General features: G+C 57.2%; 1 protein-coding gene across 1 annotated transcript; it reads right to left on the bottom strand.

The window, feature by feature from the left end:
• Positions 1–16,976, bottom strand: FBF1 (Fas binding factor 1). Its single transcript, XM_090257587.1, has 28 exons — positions 16,967–16,976; positions 16,769–16,810; positions 15,386–15,479; positions 14,734–14,794; positions 14,132–14,182; positions 12,552–12,693; positions 12,044–12,118; positions 11,332–11,451; positions 10,893–11,031; positions 10,621–10,754; positions 9,957–10,056; positions 8,617–9,093; positions 7,720–7,818; positions 7,414–7,502; positions 7,187–7,245; positions 6,048–6,203; positions 5,813–5,913; positions 5,478–5,684; positions 4,727–4,834; positions 4,507–4,646; positions 4,303–4,421; positions 3,573–3,695; positions 3,303–3,488; positions 2,684–2,860; positions 2,461–2,598; positions 2,239–2,356; positions 1,182–1,297; positions 1–580 (listed from the first exon to the last, which is right to left on the bottom strand). Exons 1-28 carry the CDS (start codon positions 16,974–16,976, stop codon positions 497–499), a joined length of 3,465 nt encoding a protein of 1,154 aa, XP_090113713.1. The 3' UTR covers positions 1–496.
• Positions 16,977–23,708: the final 6,732 nt, after the last annotated feature.

Raw genomic sequence — 23,708 nt, 5'->3', positions numbered from 1 at the left:
CCCTCCACCCCTGGCCAGGGAGAAGAGAGGCCCTTCAAAACGTGCGGTCCATCTGCACGTCCCCATTAGGAAGGGGACACTGTGCCGAGAGCGCAGGAGGCTGCTTGTGGCATCCTTTGAGAAGTCCCCGTGCCCCAGAAGAGGCCCAGGTGAAAAGACCCCCAGAACCACCTGCCTGCCGAGCAGGGGTGGGGTCCAGAGAGCCCAGTCAGATCCTGGGGTCTGAGCTGGACGTCTGTAGGGCGAGAGAACCAAAGCTGAGGCTGGCAGTGTCTGGGGCTGAGACACTCAGCATTGTGCCCCCCAGAGGCCATCGCACCCTGAAGCTGAGAGGCACGGTGGGGCCTGCCTGCCTCAGCCACAAGTTGGCATGCTCGGGAAGAACGCCCTGGCACCCTGTCCACGGGAAGAGCTGTTACCAGGCCCTGAGCGGACCCTCGCGGGAGCTGGCAGCTGGCGGGGTCTGAGTCCTCTGCTGAGGCGGCAGCGGGGCCCTTCAGGCTGAATGAGACAGCACATTGTAGGAGGCTTTCTTCAGGGTCTCCAGGAAGAACTGTTCATTCTCCAAGAAGTCTCGGTCCTGGAAGGCAGAGCTGGGTGAGCAGGCACCCTCTGGCCCCGTCCGGTACCGCTTTTGTGAGCAGGAACGTGGGCGGGGGCCAGAGAGTGAGGTGGATCCCTGCCTGGGGCCCCTCCCCACTTACGCCCTGGCTCTGGGGCAGGGGGCGGGGGAGGAGCGCGCGCACTGGAGAGAGACCAGGTATCGGTCCTGGCGAGCACATGACTTCCCCTCTCTAAGCCTGTCTGTAAACTGGAGGTTGTAACATCACCTGCCTTGTAGGGCAGGGGGAGGGTAAAGGCTTATAATGCACACACAGTTTTCAGTACAGAGCCTGGGACACAGAAGACGCTCTGAGGATGGTAACTGCTCTCACGGTCATCGCAGGGTTATTGGGAGACTCCACTGGGATGATCTATGCAATGGCTGCAGACAGAGCCTGGCCTAGAGGACAGGTCTCAGAGATGGCCACTAAGTAATAGCGGGGTGGGGGGGCGGGGTGGAGGGGTAGCCCGCCCCCTGCCAGGACGCGCCCCTCTCTGCCTGCGCCCTGGGCTGCCTGTCACCAATGTGACCGCGAGGGGGAGCAGTGGGCCAGGGCCACCCCTGCTGTGGGACACACCTGCTCCGCTGCGTGTTTCAGCAGCATCAGCTTGGCACGGAGGAGCGAGGGGCCCAGGCTGGCTGGCGTCTGGCCGCCCCGAGGATTGGTGGGAGCAGGAGCCACAGCTGAAAAGCCTGCGGAAGAAAGAAGTCAGGGACTGAGGCGTCGGTGGGAGGACAGGACGGCCCCAGCCTGTCTCCCTGGGGCCTTCTCTCCACTCCGGGCAGGTGCAGCCGGGCCAACCTTCTGGGTATATGCACCAACTCTCAAAAGCCTTTGAAAGTGCTCGTGGGATTCTACCTGGCAAGGCCAATTCTAGGAATTTACTCAAGGGCAGAATCAGGCAAAGGTGCAGACGTATGTAAACTATTTCCACTGACATGCTGTTTATCTTCATGACAAAAAAATCACCCAGTAGAAAATCATTAAAGATATGGAACAGCCTCCTAATGGAAACTTATACTGATTAAACGTTATGGTTAAATGTTTAATTACTGCTATGACAACATGTTCCATACATATATTTCCAAATAAAAAAAATCAGGGTACAAAACAGCATGATATGATGTCAATTTTGTTTTTAAAAGGATACACACGGCAGCCTAGAAAGCTATGCACATGTTTTCTCTAGAGTGGGGATGAAAGTGACATTTAAAAAGAGTTTTCTTGTCCTGGCTGGGTGGCTCAGTTGGTTGGAGCATCATCCCATAAACCAAAAGTTTGCTGGTTCAATTTTGAACCAGGGAGCATGCCTAGGTTGTGGGTCTAGTCCCTGATCAGATGTCTTGTCTCTGGCATTGATGTTTCTCTCCCTCTCTCCCTCCTTTCCCCTTTTTCTGAAATAAATAAGCATGTCCTCAGGCGAGAGTAAAAATGGAAAAAAAAAACAAACAAAAATTAAGTTTTTCTCCCTCTCTTTTCTATAATAAACATGCATTACTTGTGTAAAAGAGTAATTACGAGGTGACTCAAAACCCAGCTAGCTCCCTAATTTGAGCAGAGGGAGGTGTGGGCAGGATGCTCCCGGCATTGCCCCAACCAGTGGCCAAAGTCTGGTCCTTCTGGAGTCACTTACCACTCGGGCCGGAGGCTGCTAGGCCCTGGGTCCCAGAGGACAGCCCCGTGGGGCCAGTGGGCAGGTCCTGTCGGACACGGTCCAGCTGCAGCCTCTGCTGGGCCAGACTCAGATGCTCCTGTCCCCATCCCCGGAGGTAAGGGCACATATGTGAGAGTTAGAGGCTGGAGACAGGGGGTCAGTGGGGCCAGATGGGGGAGCCTGAGCCGGGAGGCGCCTTACCTGGTGCACGTGCTGTTCCTGCTGCTGCAGCCACTCCTGCTGCCGCCGCACCAGCTGCAGCCGGGCCTGCTGCTCGGACTGCACCTGCCGGGCCTCACGCAACGCCCGCTCCCCCGCCTCGTACTTCTCTGAGGCCACCTACAGGGAGGCCACCGGGTCAGCCAGGCTGAGGTCGGGGAACTGCCCGGGCTCCAGCCACGCCCCAGCCCGAGCTGCCGGGCACCTGGCTCATCCTCTCCACCTCCTCGGTGCGGAGCTTGGTGCGCAGGGCAGCGGCGCTGACCCTCTCCTTCTCCAGCCGCAGCTCCTGCCGTTCCCGCTCCAGAGCCTCCCTCTCGGCCGCCAGCTGGTCCTCCTTGGCCCGGAGCTCGCCTGCCCTGATCTTCAGCTCTGCCTGCTCCTGGAGGAGGCAAAGCCTTTGCTGAATTGCCCTCTTGGGAGCTGAAGTGGGCTCTGCCCAGGGTTTGAGGGGCCCTTGGCCTGCCCGATTTGTTGCTGTGGCTCCACCTGACCCCGACTCTGGGCGGGGGTGGTGATGTGAGGGGGTCCGGTGACAGAGGCCTGGAGCCAAGCCTCGATGCTGTGCCTCACCCTGGGCTCAACTTCTCTAAACCTGTTTCCTTATCTGGAACACCGAAGTCATGGGCCGTGACGCAATTGAGTGGGCCATGTGTACAAAGCACCTAGGACAGTGAGTGAAGTTGTGACTCTTATATAGTTATTGTGGTTTGAATTCTGGCACCCTGTTGCTGTGCCCTTTGCTAAGCTGACCAATCCTGACGGAGGAGCAGACAGTGAGGACCCGGACGGAAAGGGGCAGGGTTGGAGGCTCTGGGCCCTACCTTGACCAGGCTGACGAGGGTGCCTTCCCGCCGGGTGTCCATCTGCATCGCCCGCTCCGCCTCTCGCTCAGCCCTCTCCTTACTCAGCTTCTGCTGCTCGAAGAAGTCGGCCCATTCGGCTGCCAGGCGCCGCCGCTCCTCCCCACACTTGTGCATGACGGACTTCTGCTCCTCCAGCAAGGCACTCTGGGAGGGGGGCAGGAGGGCAGGGCTGAGCGGCCCTGGGCATACGGCAGCGACGGCAGCTGAGCACGGTGTGGTGGGACTCACCTTGGCCCTCTCCAGCTCCTCCCGCTCCATGGCCATCTGCTGGGCCATGACCTTCCTCTGCTCCTCCAGGGCGCGCTGTGTGGACTCGGCCTTGGCCTGCTCCGCGCTCACCCGCCAGCGCTCCTGCGGCAGGTCAGGGCTGAGCGTGCGCCCCCGCTCCCAGTCAAGCCTGCCTGCGCCTCCCACACGATGTCACAATCGCCCCCTTTCCAGAGACAAGAGGAGGGCCCCGGGGAAGGACTCAGGGCCAGCTGCCAGGACTAACTGCACCGGGACCGGTGGCGCCGGGGCCTCTGCGGGGGGCTCTGGGGGCAGCAGCGCCCCTGCTCCCTGAGCCGCCCGCCCTCAGCCTGCCTGTCTCCCGTCGCCCAAGCGGGCAGAGCACCAGGGTGGGCCCGACACCGCGTGTGCCAGGTGACACAGGTATCTCATAAAGAATAAAGCCTGCTTTTATGTGTGAAAGTAGCAGGGAGTTCAGAACATCTGTTAGGCAAGAGCATTTCTCCCAACATCACAGGCATCACCTGTCGTGACAGATTCAAGTGACTGGAAAGAACGTGGGACGTGCAGCTGACGGGCAGAGAGGCGCTCAGCGGCGGCGGGCGGGGGCACGTTCGGCCGTGGGGAGGAGGGGAGCCGGGGCAGGAAGGCGCAGGAGGCATGTCAGAGGCCGTCCTGAGGGTGCTGCTGACGCTCCCTGGGGCGCTCTGGATGCCGAGGACGGCCCCACCTGCTCCAGCTGCCGGCTCTGCTCGTTCAGGCGGGTCTCCATCTTCGCGATGACCTCCTGGAGCCGGCTCCGCTCCTCCTCCATGTCCCGTTGCTGCCGGCCCAGCCTCTCCTGCAATGCTGGGGGCGCCCACAGGGCACTCACTGTCCGCCCACCCTCCTACTGAGATGGGAGAGGCGGGGGGACACGCGGCCCGGGCGGTACCTCGGAGCTGCTCGTCCCGCTGCCGGACGCCCAGCTCCCTCTCCTGGGTGGTGGTAACGTGTGAGGCCTCCACGCGGGAGGACAGCTCATTCAGGTTGCTGGAGAATCTCTCCATCTGCTCGATGATGCCATTCAGGGACCTGGGGAGGATCTGGTCAGCCCGGCCTGGGGACCCCAGCAGTGGCCCCTGGTGTGGGCAGGGCCCCGACCTCACACGTACCTCGTGTGGGAGGTGGCGCTGGTGACAGCGTCGATCTCTCGGTCCTTCAGCAGCTTCAGCCGCTGCAGCTGCTCCTCGTGGTCCTTGCGCATCTCCTGGATGGAGGCCCTGTGGGGCCGTGGGGAGGGCGGGCTGTGGGCCGCTTCTGAGGGAGGCGCACACCCATCCTCCCCCACCAGGCACTGCCCCAGGTTCCCTGGCTCCTCAGCCTTATCTGTCTTGGTGCCTTAATGCCAATGCCACATCCACTCCCTCAGGGAGAGAGTCCTCTGTTACTCAGCAAAGGACACTTCACAGAGTAGAGGACAGGTGTGCAGGGACTCTGAGCGGTGTTGGAAGGCCAGCTCCGCCCTCAACAGCCAGCTCCTCCCCGTACCTTTCCTTAGTTTTGTTCTAACGGAGAAAAGCAAGCAGATCAACACAGCAGGCACTCAGTGCAAACCGTGCCCAGGGCTGGTCTGGTAACTAGACCGAGAGGCCCGGCGGGCGAGCGGATTAACCTGGGCAGAGTTAGCTGGGGCTGCTCGCTGCCACCAGGCCCGGCCCAAACAGTGAGGGCCTGTGGGTGCCCCCACCACTCACGAGTGCGGCGGGTCAGGGTGCGGGCCCGGGTTCTCACCTGGAAGGGAAGGGGTCAGGCCTCGGTTCGAAGGCTGCTGAGTCACGGCTTTGGGGGTCTCATGGCAAACAGGCTGCCCTGGCCCCCTTGAAGCCTGCCCCTGCCCGCCTGCACCCCGGGCTGTGCCCTCACCGCTGCAGCTCCCGGAGCCGCTCGATCTCCTGGTCTTTCTCCTGCGCAGCTGCCACCACGCGCCGCTGGTGCTGGGCGGTGAGCTTGGCCCGAGCCTGCTCGGCCTCCTGGCAGAGAGCACGGTACTGGGCGGACAGCTCCTCGTTCTCTCTCCGCAGCCGCTCTTCCCGCTGCCGGTACGATGTTTCTAGCACCGTGACGCGGCTCCTGCCAACAGAGCACCCAGCCGTGAGGCTCAGCGGCGATGGCGGCCGCCCGGAGGGCCTGTCGGAGCACAGCGAGGGGGTCAGGCACGGGCTGCGGAAGCCCAGGGGCTGTGGGCGGAGGAGGGGCACCTGTGCGCGTCCTCGATGAGCTCCAGGTCGGCCTGGTGTCGCTGCTGCCAACTCTCCAGCAGCAGCTTGTGCTGGGTGCGCTCCAGCTCCAGCTTCCGCACCTGAGGGAGCAAGAGGGACACCTTGGGGGGCGGGAGGCAGGGCCCTTAGGCCCCCGGGGGAAGCCTTCCAGCTCTCACGGTGACACCTTCCCGTAGCAGCCCTGCCCTTGCAGGCAGCCGAGTCCCTGACTCACCTGGGCCTCCAGCTCTGCCCGCCGGGCCTGACTCTGCAGCAGCTCAGCCTGCAGCTCGGCGGTGCCGCTCCGAAGCTGCGCCTGAGCGGCCAGGAGCTGCTTCTGATACCCTGCGCCCAGCAGCGGGCCCTGCGCCGGAGAGTCCGGGAGTGGGGGCTGGGGGAGACGTCGAGAGACATTCCGGGTTGGAGGGCAGCGGGCACTCAGCAAAGCTCAGCTGCCTCTGGCCCTCTGCCCCCTGGGCCTCCCAGGCCCTGTGCTTGATCCGGGGCTGCAGGTGGGGACTAGGACGTGACACCAGGAAGCCAAGCACGAGGCCCTGGAGAGCCACGTGGTCACTGCACCTCCCCTCTCAGGTCTGCTGAGAATGAGCCTCCCTTCGTCCTCAGAGTGGCACTCTCCCCAGCAGTGGTCCAGACCCCTAGACAAATGGTCAAGTCCCAGCAGTCCTTTTTTTTTTTAATTAAAAAAATATATATTGATTGATTTTAGAGAGAGAGGAAGAAACACTGACTTGCCGTTCCACTTGCTTAGGCATCATTGGTGGCGTCTTGTACGTCCCCCGCCTGGAGACGGAGCCCGCAACCTTGGAGCATCAGGATGATGCTCCAATCAACTGAGCTACACCGGGGCCCCAGCAGAGTCTTAACGAGGACGAAAGTTTATGACACGGACCCTTTTTAGTAGGCCTGAAGTCCTAATGTTGACAGCTACCCTGCTTCCAAGGCTGGCTGTCCCCCAACCCCCATCTCCAAAGGTGCTTCAGGGTTAGCAGGGATATGCTGCTGTGGGGCTAGGCCTCCTCAAGCCCAGGGGTCAGAGGTGACCACCACACCTGGGAAACAGATGGAGGTGTGGAGGGAGGATGGCAAGAATGGAGGAGACTTTCTAGATAGAACTATAAGACACCTGCAGCCCTGCTTTCTGATTGGAGCCTTCCTGGCCCCCCTCCCGCCTGGGTGCCACCTCTAATTCCCTATTAGTGCTGGCAAGTTAGCACCCAGCTCTGCCTGCCAGGGCTGCAGGTGTGAGACACTGCTGGCAGGGAGAGCCAGGGTGTGCCCTCTGGCGTCCTGGCAGACTGTCGGGAGAATTGCTTCATGGGCCCGAGGCCGACCCCTGCTGCCCGCCACCCCTACCTGGACAGGCACAGAAAGCTCCGGGGGCTCCTGGGGGCTCAGGAAACGCACTGCCGGCTCTGAAAAAGCAACCGCAGAGAACTGAGAGGGAAGGAGGCCCACGGAGGCCCCGAGGTCGTGTGTGCGTCTGTGCGCTCCAGCGTCGCTGTGTTCTGGGAGGCCCCAAGGAGGCTCAAAGTGCCTTTTTCCCTCCCAGATTTAATCCCCAAACAAAGCAGAAAACAAACCCGTGCTGGAGAGGTCTCCAGGGGCTGTGTCCTTCTTTGAGTCACCTGCATAGAGGGCCGAGGTGGCCGGGTTCCACGTCACAGGGGACCTGCGGACACAGGAATGGGGGCAGTAAAGGAAAACCAGCTCCACGCCATGGACTGGAAAGGCCCCAGTGGCCGGCAGCCTGCTGGAGAGAGATCTCTGTGGGTGAAGAGGCCGGGGCCCTGGCTTCAGACACCATAAGCCAACGGCCTAGGCTGGAAGGAGGCCCAGTTCAGCTCCCACCTGCCCCTCAGCGCCCTCAGCCCTGGCTGCAGACATACCCCACAGTGGCAGGCCGGCCCGGTGGCTTCTGCGTGGCTGACCCCGAGGTCCCTTCAGCAGCGGCCTGCTTGAACCCTTGACTGCTGGCAACAGGTTGGCTGAGGAAGTAAAGTTTAGAGTGTAGGTGGCAGAGGTCCAGGTCAGGCTGGACAGACAGAACGAGGCCCAAGCACAAAGCCGTGCGGCTATCCCTCCTCTTGTCCCCACAGTCCCGTCGTGGGAATCCTCTGACGCTGGAGCCCAAGGCCTTCCAGAAGCCCCTCCCTGCCCCGGTGCCCACCACGGCACAGTGAATGGACAGTGACCATCTAATAACAATCCAAGGAGCGACAATGGAGATGTTACAGGCACCAGAGTTAAGTCCAAGTTCAAGGCCTTTAGACTGAGGCTCTGCTCACGCTCCTGCCAGGTCCAGTTGTCCCTGGGGTTCCTCCCTTCTCCTGTCTGTCATCCTCACCTCCCTTCTTGGTTTCAGGTCCAGGTCACAGCCGCCCTCCTCATTCACAGCCACCCCAGGGATGGGGGATGTCCCTGGCCTGTCACTTCATGTTCCCTTTGCTCTGGCCACACAGCACCTTATCACTGCTTCTGGGTGACCCCAGCCTTTGCAGCCCCTTCCGCCTTCCTGCCCCCAGTGCTCACTCATGGCCCTGCCCCTCACCACCGCCACTCTGTGGCTTCCCCCAGGAGCGCCTTGTGGCCGCTGTGTCTGCTCTAAGACCCCCGAGGAGCACATGCGGCACTCCTTTCAGCTCAGGCCAAACTCCTGGGTCAGCACCTGTCCCCACAGACGTTGGGGTGCGAGTGGCAACAGCCCCCAGGCCCCTCTGCACAGTGCCCAGAGAAATAGGGCCCAGGCGGTGCTCCCTCCACCGGAGAGCGGCCCAAGCCCGTACCTGCCGGAAGGGGGTCGGCCTGCTGCCTCCACCAAGTTCTGGCCCTTAGAGGCCACGGCGCGCTCTTCTCCGGCCAGACCCCAGGACTTCTTCCGAGACAAGGCGTGGCTCAGCCAATCCTCCTCCTCTTTGTCCTCAGACACTCTGGGCTGGGAGGGCCGGCTGGCTCTGGCAGGGGAAGCTGCACCCTCGGGTGGTGGCTTGGCCCCCACAGAGGAAGGCAGCCCCACTGGGGCAACGTGCTGGCCTGGGGCAGAGAGCTGGCTCTCAGGATGGGGTACAAAGGGTGTGGAGAGCGCAGATTCTCCCCTTCGAGGCTCCCTGGTGGGAGAGGGAGGAAGCAGGTCCTCATCTTCGTCCTTGAGGCCCAACCAGTCAGCTCCTCCCTTCCTGGGGTGGGTGGCGCTGCTGGTCGCCGGGGTGCTCTGCGTGCAGCCTGGTTCTCCCTTGAGGTCTGTGCCATCTTCTGCTGAGAACCTACTTCAAGGCAGAGGACAGGGTCCAGGACAGGGCAAGCAGCCTGTCCCAAGAGCCCCTGAGTAGTCTCCCCCTCCACTGCTGTGGGGGGACTGGAAGGCCCACGTCAAGGAGTTGGGGTGCCCAGGGGCTTGGCATGGCCAGCCTGAGGCCCCAAGAACATGGCGCCTGCACCAGTTCAGGTGGCAGCATGGTGGCAGCTGGGCGCTGTTTATGAAACATCATGAAACACAGACATCTTGAAATCCATCACATGAGCCAGGGACAATCCCATCTGCAGTGAATGGGACGAAATGACACCACAGACACACGTGTCCAGGGCAAAAAAAACAGTAACAGTCGTTTTGTCCCCCGTTCACTTCTTCGGCCACGGCCGTATGCTTTACTGGCCAGCGGCAGAGGGGCCAAGGCTGGGGAACGTACTGGGATGGGAAACCGACGCTGATGCGCACGGAGGGAGGGTTAGTCAGGGGAAGAAGGGCCGACAAGGCCGGCTGGGGGATCGTTAACAGCTGCTAAGTCCAGGCGGAGGGTAGGGGAGCTCTTTGCCCTGTTCTGTCAGTTTGAGACTATTTCAAAATACAAAATTTAAAATATACTCTGGGAGAAAAATTCCCAATTCAGACAATTCTCCTTGTCCCCCCGAGGAGGCCAGAAGCAGGACAGGGCCCAGGCTCCTGCTGGGGGCCGTCTTTACCACGCGGCCTGCGCTGGCGGGACTGCGCCCCCCCCCCCCCCACTTCGGCACCCGCACAGCCCAAGCCTTGCACCACGCGGCCCCCAAAGAAGACCACTGATGGGATGGGCGAGGCTGGTCCGTCTCCCAGTGACTGCGAGGCCCAGCTCCCTGCGGACCCGCTTACCTGACCGACTGCCGGCGGAACTGCCGGCCCTCGGAGGAGCCCACGGTGGGCTGATAGGCCCCAAAGATGAAGTCCTCGTTGCCCCAGGCATCTTCTTTGTCTGTGAATTAATGAGCCTGTGATCTAGGGCAGGGGAGTCCAACCCTGTTGTGGCCACCTGAGCTGGCAGCCTGCCCTGGAGGCCACACGCAGGTGACGCTGCTCTGGGAGGCGGGGTGAGGGCTGGGCTCCATGGCTCCAGCCCCAGCCGCGGAGGGCCAGCGGGGAGCTGCTAACGATGCACCGGCGCGGCCTGTCGCGCACCCTTCGGGGGAGGCCCACGCGCGAGCTGCGTGTGTAACAAGAACGGTTCAACAGGCGGCCCCGGGCCACCGCTGAGAAACGCGGCAGTGGTTTTCAACCTATGAGCTGCTACCTATTAGCAGGCGGAGAAAGGAATTCAATGAGCTGCAACCAATGTATTTATAACTCAGAAAGCATATAAATAAAAAGTAGCAGTATTACACGTGGTAATTACGATTTCATAGCACTTGTCTTAGTTATAGCGTGCATACTGATGTGTGCGTGCCACGGTGTGACGTAAAGCTTATTTCTTATTACAGGTTGTGGGAGAAGCTTGCTCTGGGGTCCCCACTCCACCTCCCTGCCCCGCAAACGTTCTCACCCTGTGGCCTCTGGAACCTCTCGTTCAGCTTGAACTCCCGGTGCTCCCCAGTGTCCGGACGAGCCAGATGTTTGGAGGCAGGGCCTCGACCCAGCAGCTCATCCAGCCTGGAATGAGCAGAGCGGGGCCCTTCCCTGCAAGACAGAACGCAGGGCTGGTATGTGTGAATTTGAGGGGCTGCTGGGGGGCCCAGGCTGTACCCACATGCTAGCTCCTTCCTAGACCTGAAGCAGCAGCCTGACCAGGGATTCTCCCCTCCTAAGGATCCTTACTGGTCTCCTGTCTGCCTCCTCTCCGCTTTGGGGCTGTCTTCAAACCCCAGGGTGGCCACGAAGTCATCGTCATCGTCAAAGAGCAATTCTTCTCTCTTTCGGACGGGGGTGTCCCCAGGAGTTACAGGAATGGAGGGACCTACGGTTCAGAACACAGGGTGCAGTGACCAGTCGCCTTGCCCTCAACTGTGATGCGTGGATGGGTTGAGGGACATGTTTCTCTGCCACCTTGACCTTTGGAGGGGGCAGCAGGCATCAAACATGTCTGGTTTGCCCACAGGACCCCAACCCTGACCCACTCCCAGGCTTGCACACCTCACCCCGCTGTCCTGAGAGAGGAATAATCTTTTGATCCCGGATCTTAGTCCTGCGGTCCCCGCCTGGTGGGTCTCGGGCTCTGTACCTTCCCCAGGACAAGAAACAAGCCCACCCTCCCTACCTGGATCTCTGGTTGGGGCTGGGCTTTTTCTGGAAACCGCTTTACTCTCTGTCCCAGGCGGCTTCTTGGTGATTCCTTCCTCATCATCGGAGAGAAGTCCTGCCAACGGGTCTTCCACGTCTCACGGCCAGAAGGGAAAGCACAGGTCAGACTGCACACTTGCTTCAGGACCACAGCCCTGGGCCCTGCTGGGGAGCTATTATGTTATTATCATCCTTCCCAGCTGCTCCGATAGAGAAGCAGACCCTGGGCACCGGGAGCAGTCTGTGTGAGGGGCTCCGACACAGGCCGGGCACAGGGAGGAGGAGCAGGGAGGGCCCTGGGCCTGCAGTCCGGCATCACTGTGCCAGGCTGGCCCGTGACCCCACACTCCGCTGCCTGCCCAGCCTTCCGGGAATGTCCCCAGGCATCAGAAGAGAAGTCAAACATCCGTGTATTCATGAAGGGAAAGGAATTTTTCCTATACTTTATAAATCTTCAGTTTGACATCTGGTTTCAAAGTCCTTGCAAATAAGTTTCCCAAACAGCAAGGTGAAGACACACAGTTAAGTCCCTCCCTGGGGTCATGAGGAGCTAAGTCAGCGGCACCAGCCGCCTGCTCCTTGTCTGATATACACAGCAGGGCGGCTGCGGGCAAGTAAGTAAGCGTTGCCATGGCTACTCCACTCGCAGACTGGAGTGTCCCAGAGCGTGACTGTGAGGCCCATAGTACCTTCAAAAGAAAACTTCTTGTACTGACGCCCAGAGTTGGGGGAGGGAGGTGGCTTCTTGGTGGGAACAGCATCCCCTGCGGAAAGCAAAGAGAAGGCAAGGCCACGGGCCTGGGTCTGTCCTGGTCAAGGCGCCCCTAGCGCACTGTGACTGGGGCTGGGGGAGGGCGGGCACCTCTTCCAGGTGGGGCCAAGGACACAGCCATTGTCACACCGGCTCCCGGCAGGGAAACATGGAAGCCACCTGCCCCTAGTCACAGGCACCCCCGAGAGACGTGAAGGCTGCCATAAACTCTCCCGCCTAACTCAGACATTGACGGGTCCTCCAGGAGCTGCCATGCAGGACTTAGAGGGACTGGAACAGCCCTAGGAAGGGAGGTCAGCTTGTCCCCTCCCCCACTATACCCACTCACGCACACAGCTCCCAGCCTCTGCATCCCAGGTGGAGAAAACCCTCAGGACACGAAAGCCCCAAAGCCCCCCAGATCGGAGGAACCATGTCCTACTCACCCTTCTCACTGGCTGCTAACATGGCAGCAGGCTTGGGGTTGCTAGACATTTCTTCTTTCCCAGAACGCTCTGCAGCGCTTTTGCTAGCGGCTAGACGAGACTTCTTCAGACCTAAGAGATCAGCATCCATGTCATCCAGACCCTGGAAAAGCAGGAAGGAGGGAAGAATCCCCACAGGTGCTCAGCTGGTGCTTGCCAAGTGCCTCCTGCTCCTAGCAGCCTGGTGGTGATGTGGCCTCTTTTTCCACGTGGGACAAACGGGGACCTGGCCTGACGGTTACAGAACAGGACAGAGGCAGGGCCAAAGCACAGTCCCTGCACAACCAGCCTCAGGCAGGCCCAGGTCTCAGGCTGGGACCTCTTAGCAGCTGCGGCCTCCATGCTGGAGGGCGGGGTCGCTTACACTGCCTGTCAGCAGCTCCTCACAGCTGTCTGCAGAGGGGGCGGGAGGGCAGCACCCTGAGGGGCAGCTGCCAGGCAGTGAGAAGGGGCATGAGGCTTTTTGTCCAAAGTCAAGGGGGAATTTGGATCCCTTAGCCTGCCGGGTCAGGGGGGGTGGCGAGGGGCACTGAGAGGCAGGAGTGTGAGGAGAGCGCTATTCCGGGTCAGTGCCTGCCCCACGGCAATGACATTAAAAGCCACGTGAACCAAGCCAGGAGCCCCCACAGCACCCACTACGGACCCGCTGAATGAGGGGCTGGACAAGGAAGGCAGTTGGCACCCCAGGGGCAGGACTGGGAGGAAACGGAGGGAAAGGAGAAAGTGACTCAGAAAGAGACGAGCCGGGGAGAAAAGAGAACCAAAGGTAAGCGGAGGGGTGGGGGCCTAGCTCATGGTTCTGGAGCGAGAGACTCGAAGTTGCCGCGGAAAACAGAGTCAGAGGACCCGAGCGTCATGCCCGGGGCCGAGCTGGCTGCCATGGAAAGAGCAGGTTCAGGCTGAGGTTAAAGAAGTTGAATCTGGAGCCAGGAAGGGAACCGACTGCAGTTCCTCAGGCCCCACGGGCTGAGAGCAAGCGCCCAGCTTGGCCGGGACCGGGCGACACGTGTGAGCTGCTGGAGGGGGCGCAGGGCAACGAAGCGCGACTGGACCACCTGAGCACTGGGAGGGTAGAAGGTCTGCAGAACTTATGTCTTACAGTCCCATCGTCAGATCAGCTTGGGGCTTGGTCTGATCACAGGACAACTATACTGAAGGGGACCTGGCAGGCGGTGTGGGGAGAAATAGCGAGGAAGGTTAAGAATAAACTTTAGAAGAGACAGTCCCCTCGTCTTTCCCACCGGGTGGTAGAGGACGCAGCCAGGTGAGTTTTAGGGTGAGAGCTGGCCCCATTTCACTAGGGGCCTGGGGCTCACATGTCTCTGGGTCGGTGAATCTCTATAAGCCAGGAAACAGATTCATCCCCAGTGGGGCAGAGGGCAATGGCTCATGGATGAGCTCCATTCCTGTCCAAGGAAGGGCTCAAAACACAATCTTTAAAGGGAGAAAGTAGAGGGAGAGCGAAGGCCTGGCACGAAACACCGGTACCCCAGCCGGTACCCCAGTCCCCGGGCTCCCAGGACGGGCAAGCTGCTCGTTACCTTCATGGCCTGGAGCAAAGCCTGCGGGTCTGCTTCTGAGACTTCCGAAACCTGGGTGCACAGGCGGGCGAGGGCAGTGTCAGTCCCGGCCCTTCGCGGCTCAGGGCGCTCGCCCCCCGCAGCCCTGCTCCTCTAGGGCGGGAGCAGAGCCCCACCAATGCCAGTGGGGCATAAAGAGGAGCGTCCTGCCCTCCCGTGGGGCTTGGGGGCTGTTTGAAGTTGCACCTGCCCCGGTGTGGAGACCCAGAAAGCGCTGCCGCTTTCTTGCTCCCCACTGGAAAGACCCTTTCCATCACAGGATGCAAACCACACCACTGCCCACCCACGTGACCGGGCAGCAGCAGAGTTTATGACGAAAGCACAGTTTCAGGGGCCACACTCAAGGCTCCAGGAGCTGCCGGGAGCTCTGCCTTCTAGGCCACCTCCCCGGGAGGAAGGAAGAGGACGCTGCTTTGGGCGCTCGGCAGCCCTTGGGCAGCGTTTTGCTTTAAGAACGAACTGGCCTTGCAAGGCTTCTAACCTGTCCTGGGAGCAGCCCCTGGGCCACCTCCCCCCGGGGGGTAAGTAGTGAAGGTGGGGGGTAGGGACTGGGCCGGGCTCACCTCGGCATCGGCTCCTGCCAGGTCCGCCTCGGGGCTGTGGGCATCGCGTTCCAGGCGGGACCTGCAAAGGGGCGGAGTCAGCACCCACCTGCATCCCACAGGGTGATTCTAAGTAAGAACGGATTAGAGTCCAAGTGAACTCAGAGAGTCACTCTTCTCCGGGAGAAGAGTGTGCTAAAAGGAATTTCACAGGCCACCCAATGCAGTGATTTTAACTTTTAAAAAAAGGAGTAAAGCCTCTAAAATCGAACTGTTGAAAACAACTGGTAAGAGAGAAAACAGGTTTGCTTTAGCTAAATGAAGGTGGAATGGAAAACTCAGGAAGCTCCTCCCTGTCGCTCGGTTGGCAGGAGAACCTTCAAAGAACAAACCACCTGAGAATCACCAATCTAGGCCAATCCTCTTATTCTGCGGATAAGGAAATTGAGGCTCAGCGTGGTTCGGGAACTGCCCAAGGTCACACAGTAAGTAGCAGATGTAGGGCTACAAGCCAGGACATCTGTCCTCCGGTTCTGTTCTGCCCCAAGCTCCTTCCCTGACCAGGAGCTCAGGGAGGGAGGAAATCATTAACATTAAGAGTGGGGCACACAGTGGGTGCAAAGTGGGGGGCGGGGAGGCAGAGCATCTGGCCAGAACTGGGTCCTGTGCTTACTTTGTTCCAGTCTTGGCAGAAGGGAGCGTCTGGGCTACGCCTGTGTTAGCTCTGACATGTGAAGCGAGTTTAACAGGCTTCTCAGGAGGTGTCACTGGAAAAAAAGAAAACAGAAAAGATGTCATTTGGCTACAGAGAACTGGGGTGCAGGTGAAAAGGGTCACAAGTCCCCCCCCCCAAGCTGTCTCCCAGGACCTCCTGTGGGAAGGGGCCTGTGTGGAGGAAGGGAACGGGCCCCACAGGTAGGCTCCAATGTTATCCCTTGGAAAACCTGAATGGGGGAGAGGACGGGATATTTCCAAGCAGGAAGTCAATGCCAACTGATGGCATGTGAAGAAGCCACTCCCCCCCCACCCCCATGGAGATGCAGGAGGAGCGACGCGCTTCCACGGCCCAAAGCTGTCGGCTGAAACACAAGGACCTGTGCTTGGTGGGTTCTCCTGGGCCAGCCTCCCTGTCCCCAGTGAGCTCTGCGTGACCCTGAAGCCCTGCCCCTCGGAACATCAAAGACGGACACACAGGGTAAGGGACTAGTATCCCAGATAATAGGGGACTCCTTACAATGCACCAATTAAAAAACGGGCAAAGGATCTGAATAGTCCTTCTCCAAAGAAGACAAACAAATGGCCAACAAATACATGAAAAGGTGCTCAACATCACTAGTCACTAGGAAAATGCACACTGAAACTGCAATGAGACGCGACTTTTCAGCCACGAGGAAGGCCGGCACCAAGCGGACAAGGCCAGGGAGGAACGAGGCCTCTCACAGCGCTGGCGGGAAAGGAGCACGGTATGGTGGCCGTGGGAAACAGACTGGCGGTGTCTCAAACAGTGAAACACAGAGTTACCATATAGTCCAGTAATTCCACTGCTCGGTTTATACCCCCAAAGCACACAAGAACTTGGGTGCGAATGTTCATAACAGCCTTACTTGGAATAGCGCAGGCAAAATGTGGCGGCCACCCAAATGTCCACCCACGAATGAAGGAGTAAACGAAATGTGGCCCATCCACGCAATGGAACGTCCCCCGGCCACGGAGAGGAATGAGGGAAGAGACCTTGAAGACACGATAAACGAAAGAAGCCAGATGCAAACGCCACATACTGTACGGTTCCATTTTATAGCAATCGCCCAGAAGCAGCAAATTCAGAGGCAGAAAGCAGAGTAGCAGTTGCCTAGGGTTGGGAGAGGAGATGATGAGGGGGGACTGCTAATGGGTGTGGGGTTTCCTTACAGGGTGATGGAATGTTCCGGAGTCAGACTTTGTGAATAAGTAAAAGCCATTGAAACATACACTTTAAAAGAATAAATTTTATGTGAATGATACCTCAGTTGAAAAAAGAGCAAGCCTAAGTCAGGGGAGTCTGGGACGGGGCACTCACTCTCATCCCCCAGGAGGTCACCAAGGACATCAGCAATGGAGCCTGGAACAGAAAGGGTGGCGTCAGGATTTCAGGAGGAAAGAGCGGTTTTCCGGACCTCCCATCGAGACTGCACCCAGGACCTCGGGGCTCCCAGCGCTGGGCCTTAGCTTGGTTCTGTCCTCACTGGCCCCCAGCCGTTTTCACCCCCTCTGGCACCAGGGCCCATGCCTTGTTGGAAGACCCCAGGGTAGAAATAGAAAACAACTTTCTCAGAGGCAGATGGTGAAGGTTTTCGGCAGAACCCACTTTCTATGTGACGCCCTGGCCACCAAGCCTATCTTCCAGACTGAACAAAGCACAGCGTGCACACAGAAGCGTCCCTCGCCCCAGCACCCGCCTAGTCCCCTTCCATCTGAGGCCCCCAGAACTGCCCGGGGGGCATGCTCCCTTGGCCCCTCTCCCAGGGCACATGGGGACACGGACACCCGAGCGCGCACTCTGAATTAGTTCTCGCGTGAAGCCGGAGGGCCTCCCCGGCCCTTGGCCCCGGCCGAGCACTCCCGGATACAGAGCCCAGAGAGAAGGATTTTCTTCCCGAGGGCTGTCCCTTGTTTATTCTGAATCACTCTGAGGGCAGTAGGGCCCCATAAGGAGCCCCTAAAAGCCCAGAGCTGCCGGCGGGGTTCTGGGGAAACTGCCAGGAGCATTCGGGCACAGACACATGTAAGCTGCTTTTGGGCCCAAGGTGGGCGGGTTACGTTTGGCTTCAGGGTGATGTTCAATCTCTCCACTCACCTTTCAATCCCTTCTTGGTCTTTGGTGCCTAAAATGAGAAAAACAAATCACTTTAACGAAATCAGACAGTGAATGTGGGTTGAAACTGAGAAGGCGGGCCACCAGGTCACCCGAGGCTGAGGAGCCCAGAGGGCACCCAGAGGCAGGAGGCAGTTCTGCTTTCCCGCTGTTCTGAGAACGGACTCCTTGGAGCGGAAAGAGCAGGGATGCCCCGGGGGCCCACGCCCCTCCTCACCAGGCAGAAGCCTCTCCTTTTCCCTGAATTCCAAGGCGCCACACACACACACCCTCCCGGCCAGGACCCAACGGGACAGGGGACGCTTTTCTCTGTCCCATATCCCCAGCTCAATACCAGCGACAGACTTAAAAATGCTTCCGGCTGGAAGTTCAGAGGCTCAGAGAAAGGCTTGAAGTCCGTTACCAATGTGTCCCCTGTTTCCTTTGTCCAGGGACCCCATCCTGGCCATGGTCGCCCAGCCCCCACGGTACTCCACGCAGTCAAGATCTGGGGGGCGGGGCGGGGGGGGCTTCCCACTTCCACGCATCTTCTCTCCAGGCACCTGGCTCTGCACTCCGCCTACCATCTCCATGCTCGGGGCGCCTTGCAGCTTCTTCGGGGCACCGCGTCCAGCTCATTTGACCTCTGCCCACTGTAGGCTCCTGCCCCTGGTGAAGAAAGTTAAAGGGATTGCTGAAAAGTGATGTCGCCTTACTTGTGCCTGGGTCCCGAGCCTAGCACACTCCTCTCACGTGACTCATTCAAGAGGTCAAACCTGCTTCCACGTATTAAAAATTCCCTGTAGGAGCGCACCTCGGGCGAGAAGCCCCGCGCTCAGGGTCCTCTGGGGTCCTCTGATGAGCGTGGGGCGGCCTGGGGACTGCGGGGATCAGCCCAGAGGGCAGAGGGTGCGGCAAGGCAGGCGCCCCTCTCAGTAAGGCGGTGCCAGCAGGACACGGGGGCCAGGGCACCTTCCAGGCCACACGCCCCCGACGGCTCTCCAGACAGCTTTCCGCACGGACAGCGCCCTGGGTGCCCACGTTCGCTGCCCGCCCACGGTTTTCCCTTCGCGCTAACCATCAGTCCGACTGCCCCGGCTAACAGGGCGGTGCTCTGAACTACCCCCTCCCGCGCCCCCCGGCGTCACCAGCGCCGGCCTCTGTGCGCCTCGGGGGGAAGGAGTCGCAGCGGGTCGCGCTGGCCCCTCGGGGGCAGAGGTTAGTTCTCTCTGCAGCGGCACCGTCGCGACCGGCAGGGCCACTCGCTTCGCCCCACGTCTTGCCCAGGAGCTTCCGGTCATCTCCCGTGGACCGTGTGCCTGCCTCCCAGACCGCGGGAACTTCTCACAGGGGCTCGCGAAGGCCACACATCTGCTCAGCCACCTCCCGACCAGGCCTTTTAAAATGCCGAGCTCGCCCCGTAGCAAAGACCCTCCCGAAAGCACCCCTCAGTCCCGAGACCGCGCGCCCCTCCACGCGGCACCCCTCCGCGCGCCCAGCCCCTCTCGACCCCAGCGCAACTTACGATCCTCCCAGCCCCTGAACTACCCCGGGTCATGCGCCGTTCTCTTCAGAGGCGCAACCGCTGGGACTTATCCGGGCCATAGCCGCCGGTCCCGGATCCTCCGGAGCCCACCTCGGTCAGGCCTCCAGCTTCGGGGCCCAGCGGCCGCCCATCTCTCAATCACTCGGCCCCCGAATGAGCGATTCGCGAGGCACCCTGGGAGTTGTAGTCCACGACCCGCTCACCTGCCGGAACCAAGGGAGCAGGGGACGCCAACATAAACTACATTTCCCAGAGTTCCCCCAGCGGCCGTTAGTCGGGACCGGCCTTGGTTTGCTGCTCAGCGCGTTGCTAGGAGCTGCCACTTTGGAAATAGGACTATTGGCCCCAAGGCAGGTGGGGACTTTCTTCCTCCTGCCATTCCCTGGAAGCCGGGGCTCCAAGGCCGAACACTCTTTCGAGGGCTGACTCGTGACGGGGATGGTGTGAGAAATGTGTGAGGACTGAAAGATTGACACGTCAAACCACAGTCACGTATTTATCCCACATTCCAAAGCTTAGGGAGGTGGCTGACCATCCTGTTCAATGAAGGAAATCCAAGATGCAAAGCCAGAATGAAACCCAATACCGTCACCAGCAAACACATAACACGTTCTTGTGTTAATTACAGATTTTATTAAGAGTCTTTCAATTTTACAAAGGAGAAGGGGCTTAACCGCAGGCCAAGCAGTGCTGACTGGTCACCGCTGTCTAACGTAGAATGACACGCCCTGGACCCGCGCGTCTCTGGGCAGTCCCGCCCCCGCTGACTAGTCCAGCCGGGGATGCGTAACAACACGCGATAACTGCACCTTGTCAGGTAGGAGTCAAACGCAAACCACAACGGTAAAAAATAATGGTAGCAAAGTAACGATACCCCCCAAAGGATAAAAATCTTATTCTTGAATGCACAGCAAGTGGGAATAAAATAGTGTTTACAAAGTAGTAGTCAGCAGTCTGAATATTGTGTGGAAGACCACATGTTTATTACCTAATCCAGGAAACAGTCAATAGGATTGTGGTAAAACAACTTATTTTGGTCCAGAATTCTTAAAATCACTTTCAATTTACCATGATCTTCCCGAGATCATGAATGGCTCACTTAAATTCAAGGCAAAATCAAACAAAAGCCCCCTTGGAATCTCGGAACTTGCAGGTCTGCAACAGCTAATATCTGGTAACTAACACCAAAGGCTCCTTATATGTTTCTGTGTTTACCATCATGGACCACAGCTAAAGTCAAAACTCCACCACCGACATTTTAAATGAAAAATCATTTTAGTCCTTTACGTATGACTTGGTCTAATCCTCCAACTATGGAGTGGTAGATATTCAACTAACTGAGATGATCTCTGCTTTATTCCATGAAAATTATCTAAATCTTTATCAGAGTCAGGAGACGCAACAAGGCCTGGGTTTCGTGGGAATAACCAGTCTCCAGGTTCTGCTCCTCTCCAGCTGCAGAAGCAGCTGCTGCTTATAGGTAACCTGGAACTCCAGGCCTATCTTCCCCGTGTCAGAAGGTTAGCAGCTGTGACAACCCACCTGTACCTGTTCTCTCCCTTCCTAATAAGATGGAAAGAACTCAGAAAGGGGGAGGTGGGACTAAGCAGCACCCCCCAGAGAACTCTAGGATCATGAACTCGAAGTTACCTTTTTCCAGCTAAAGCTCTGAACAGAAAATAAAGCCAAGAATTAAGATCTAACAGGTTAACTTCAGGAATTACAAAATGCTTCAAGGTATACAGAAATAAGCAGCAAGTTCTCAGAAACCATGGTAACATAGTTAATGTTGCAATTCAAGTGTTCTGAAATAAGCTGGTACTTGAGCAGTGTTCTGAAAACAAGAACCTCAAGGGCCCCAAGGCTTTGGGACCAATCGTGTTGGGAGGTGACTACCGTTCAAACACTGGAATCCTCCTCAGCACGTACCTAAGAGCTCAAAATAGAGAAACTATCCCTAATAAACCTCGAATACTCAATTCTGAGTACTGTTCAGGGTACTTAAAAAAAAAAAGGCTTATATCAATATCACATAATACAAAAATCTCATTAATTCTACTCAGTCTTTATCTTCTTTTGGAGACTAGGTTGAAGTTTATCTTTGTACTCTCTGGAAACAGCTCATAAAAGAAGCCAACAAAACCTAATTTATCTATGGCAAAGTTTGGCTTCTTAGGGACAGCAAACTAAACCTGCTGCTTCCTCTTTAGCAGTCAACAAATTTAGTGCCATCAGTTCAGGTGGCTCTCCTTCTTTTGTTTTTAGCAATAGACCTACTATCTTAAAATTCTTCATAATTGAAACTTATGTTTAATTATGTGGTACACTTTCCTTCTTTTTCTTTATTCTCTTACAGTTGTCCCTATTTTCTTTCCCTTTTGCCCCCCGCCACCCAGCCCACACCCCCTCCCAGTCAGTCCCATTGTCCCTGTCCACGCATCACTCATACATGTTCTTCAACTGGTCCCTTCCGCTTCCTTCCATTCCCTCCTCCCCTCCTCCAGCTATCAGTCTGTTCCATGTCTCTGGTTCCGTTTTTCTTGTTTATTTGTTCATCACTCATTATGAGATCACATGGCATGTCTTTCACCGAGTGGCTTTTTTCACTCAGCAGAAGTTTCCAGTTCCATCCATGTCGTTGCAAATGGTAGGAGCTCTCTCTGCTGGATAGTACTCCATTGTGTAAATGTACCACAGGTTTTTGATTCACTCACCTACAGATGGGCACTAAGGCTGTTTCCAGCCCTTGGCTTTTGTAAACAGCGCTGCTATGAACATAGGGGTGCACAGGTTCTTCTGAATTGGGGTTCAGGATTCTTAGGGAATACCTTAGGGTATTCTTAGTGATTCCCAGCAGTGGAATCACTAAGGCAGATCCATTTTTACTTTTTGAGGAAATTCCATACTGCTTTCCACAGTGGCTGCACCAGTCTGCGTTCCCACCAGCAGTGCTCTAGGGCTCCCTTTTCTACACATCCTCGCCAGCACCCGTCATTAATGATGACCATTCTGACCGGTGTGAGGTGATCTCATTGTGGTTTTTCCCTCTTGATAGTACAAATGAGCTTTTCCTACATCTTTCTTTGATTACAGTGAATAAAGTTCAACACAAACATTCCAGTTATTAAAACTGGTATCAAATATCAGATTTAGTTTTTTATTAGGTTCATGTCATTTCAAGCACCCTCAGTTCCCAATTACAGATATTCATCTGCAAGGTATTTAAGCACTGATTTTGAAACAATTCTACATTTAACAGGTCAATATTAAGCAATTTAAATGTACTGTTACTTCCCAGAATCTGAACTACTGTCAAGATATACCAAGTGAGACTAACACAATTATCAGTTAATTCTCCTGGTGGAAAGATTAAGGCTTGAGTCAACAGATAGTATTTCCACTGGCTCATATTACCAGTTCCACTGGGACAGATTTTATTCAGGTCCCAAGTCAGGAATTACATTTCCACTGAATACTATATTCACAAGACTGATTCTAGAGTAAATGGTTTCATGAGGCAGATATCACAGATAGTTAACAGGCTGAAAAATAAATCAAGTGACGTGTTGTTTACATTTATCTTAAGAACAAACTTCATTAAGAGGTACATGTTTACCCTTTAAGTACAGAATGATTGTGTGAGTTACAGTTCAGCTGAAAGGACAATTCAGCAACTCAGATGAAGCCCCGAGAAACACTGACAATACAACCAGACATGTGGTAGGTGCTATGGAACTGCCATCTAGCCTTTAGCCATAGTTTCGACTGTATTTTGATCCCCAAATCAGAACACATGGTTTGTAAAGGATTTTTCTGTGCTACTCCTGGGCCTGAGAGTTAGGACCCTGAGTGATGCTTTTACTTTTATCACGCCAGACAGTCACCACCAAGCATCTTGGTGGTGTAGGCCAAAATGACAGAACATGTGAAACCCGGACTGTTCCGGGCTATCCAGCTAACACGGCCACCAAAGTCACAGCAAATGTGACGAGCGCGCGCCCTATACTTACTCTGCCGGAAGGAACTGCGACTTTTCTCCTCTCTTCGCCGCCTTTTAGGAGGTTAAGGGAGACGGAGAGGGAGAGCAGACATCACTGACTGAAGTCCCATCAGTTGCCAAATGTCCTGTGTGTTCATTACTTTGCTACCTACCTCTTCCCAAGAAGTTGGGGACAAAGGCGGTTGTAGTGTTACTACAGTGACAACTTAGGGATCCTTCACACGGAAGATTAATTCCCAGTTACACGGGACAAGGATGTTGCTGAAGAAAGCCTGGTGCTGGAAAAATGCTACTGTTAACAAGGACAAACTGTGTCAGCAGTGAAGGGCAAGCAGGCAGGAGGCGTGTCAAGCACAAACCCACCGAACACCCTGACTGGTCTGTTTCCCCCACTCTGTCTTCTCCGGCCCTGCTTTTACGCCAGGGCCCACGCAGGAGCAGGAGGACACGTAGCAGGAAAGCTTAGAAGGCTTCCACCCCACTTCAAAAATACCTTTGCTTAGAAACACATATATCCAGAGATTAGCATTTAAGGTGTGAAAACATTAACTAATTAACTACTTAGTAGTTAAATTCTACTAATTATCAAAAGTTAGGGCCTACTGGGACCAGTAGCGTAG

The sequence above is a fragment of the Furipterus horrens genome, unplaced genomic scaffold (genome assembly GCF_987537825.1).
Source record: "Furipterus horrens unplaced genomic scaffold, mFurHor1.1.pri manual_scaffold_11, whole genome shotgun sequence".
NCBI classification, from domain to species: Eukaryota; Metazoa; Chordata; class Mammalia; order Chiroptera; family Furipteridae; genus Furipterus; species Furipterus horrens.
The sequence above is the reverse complement of the archived record's forward strand: the minus strand, read 5'-3'. Positions and strand labels throughout refer to the sequence as shown.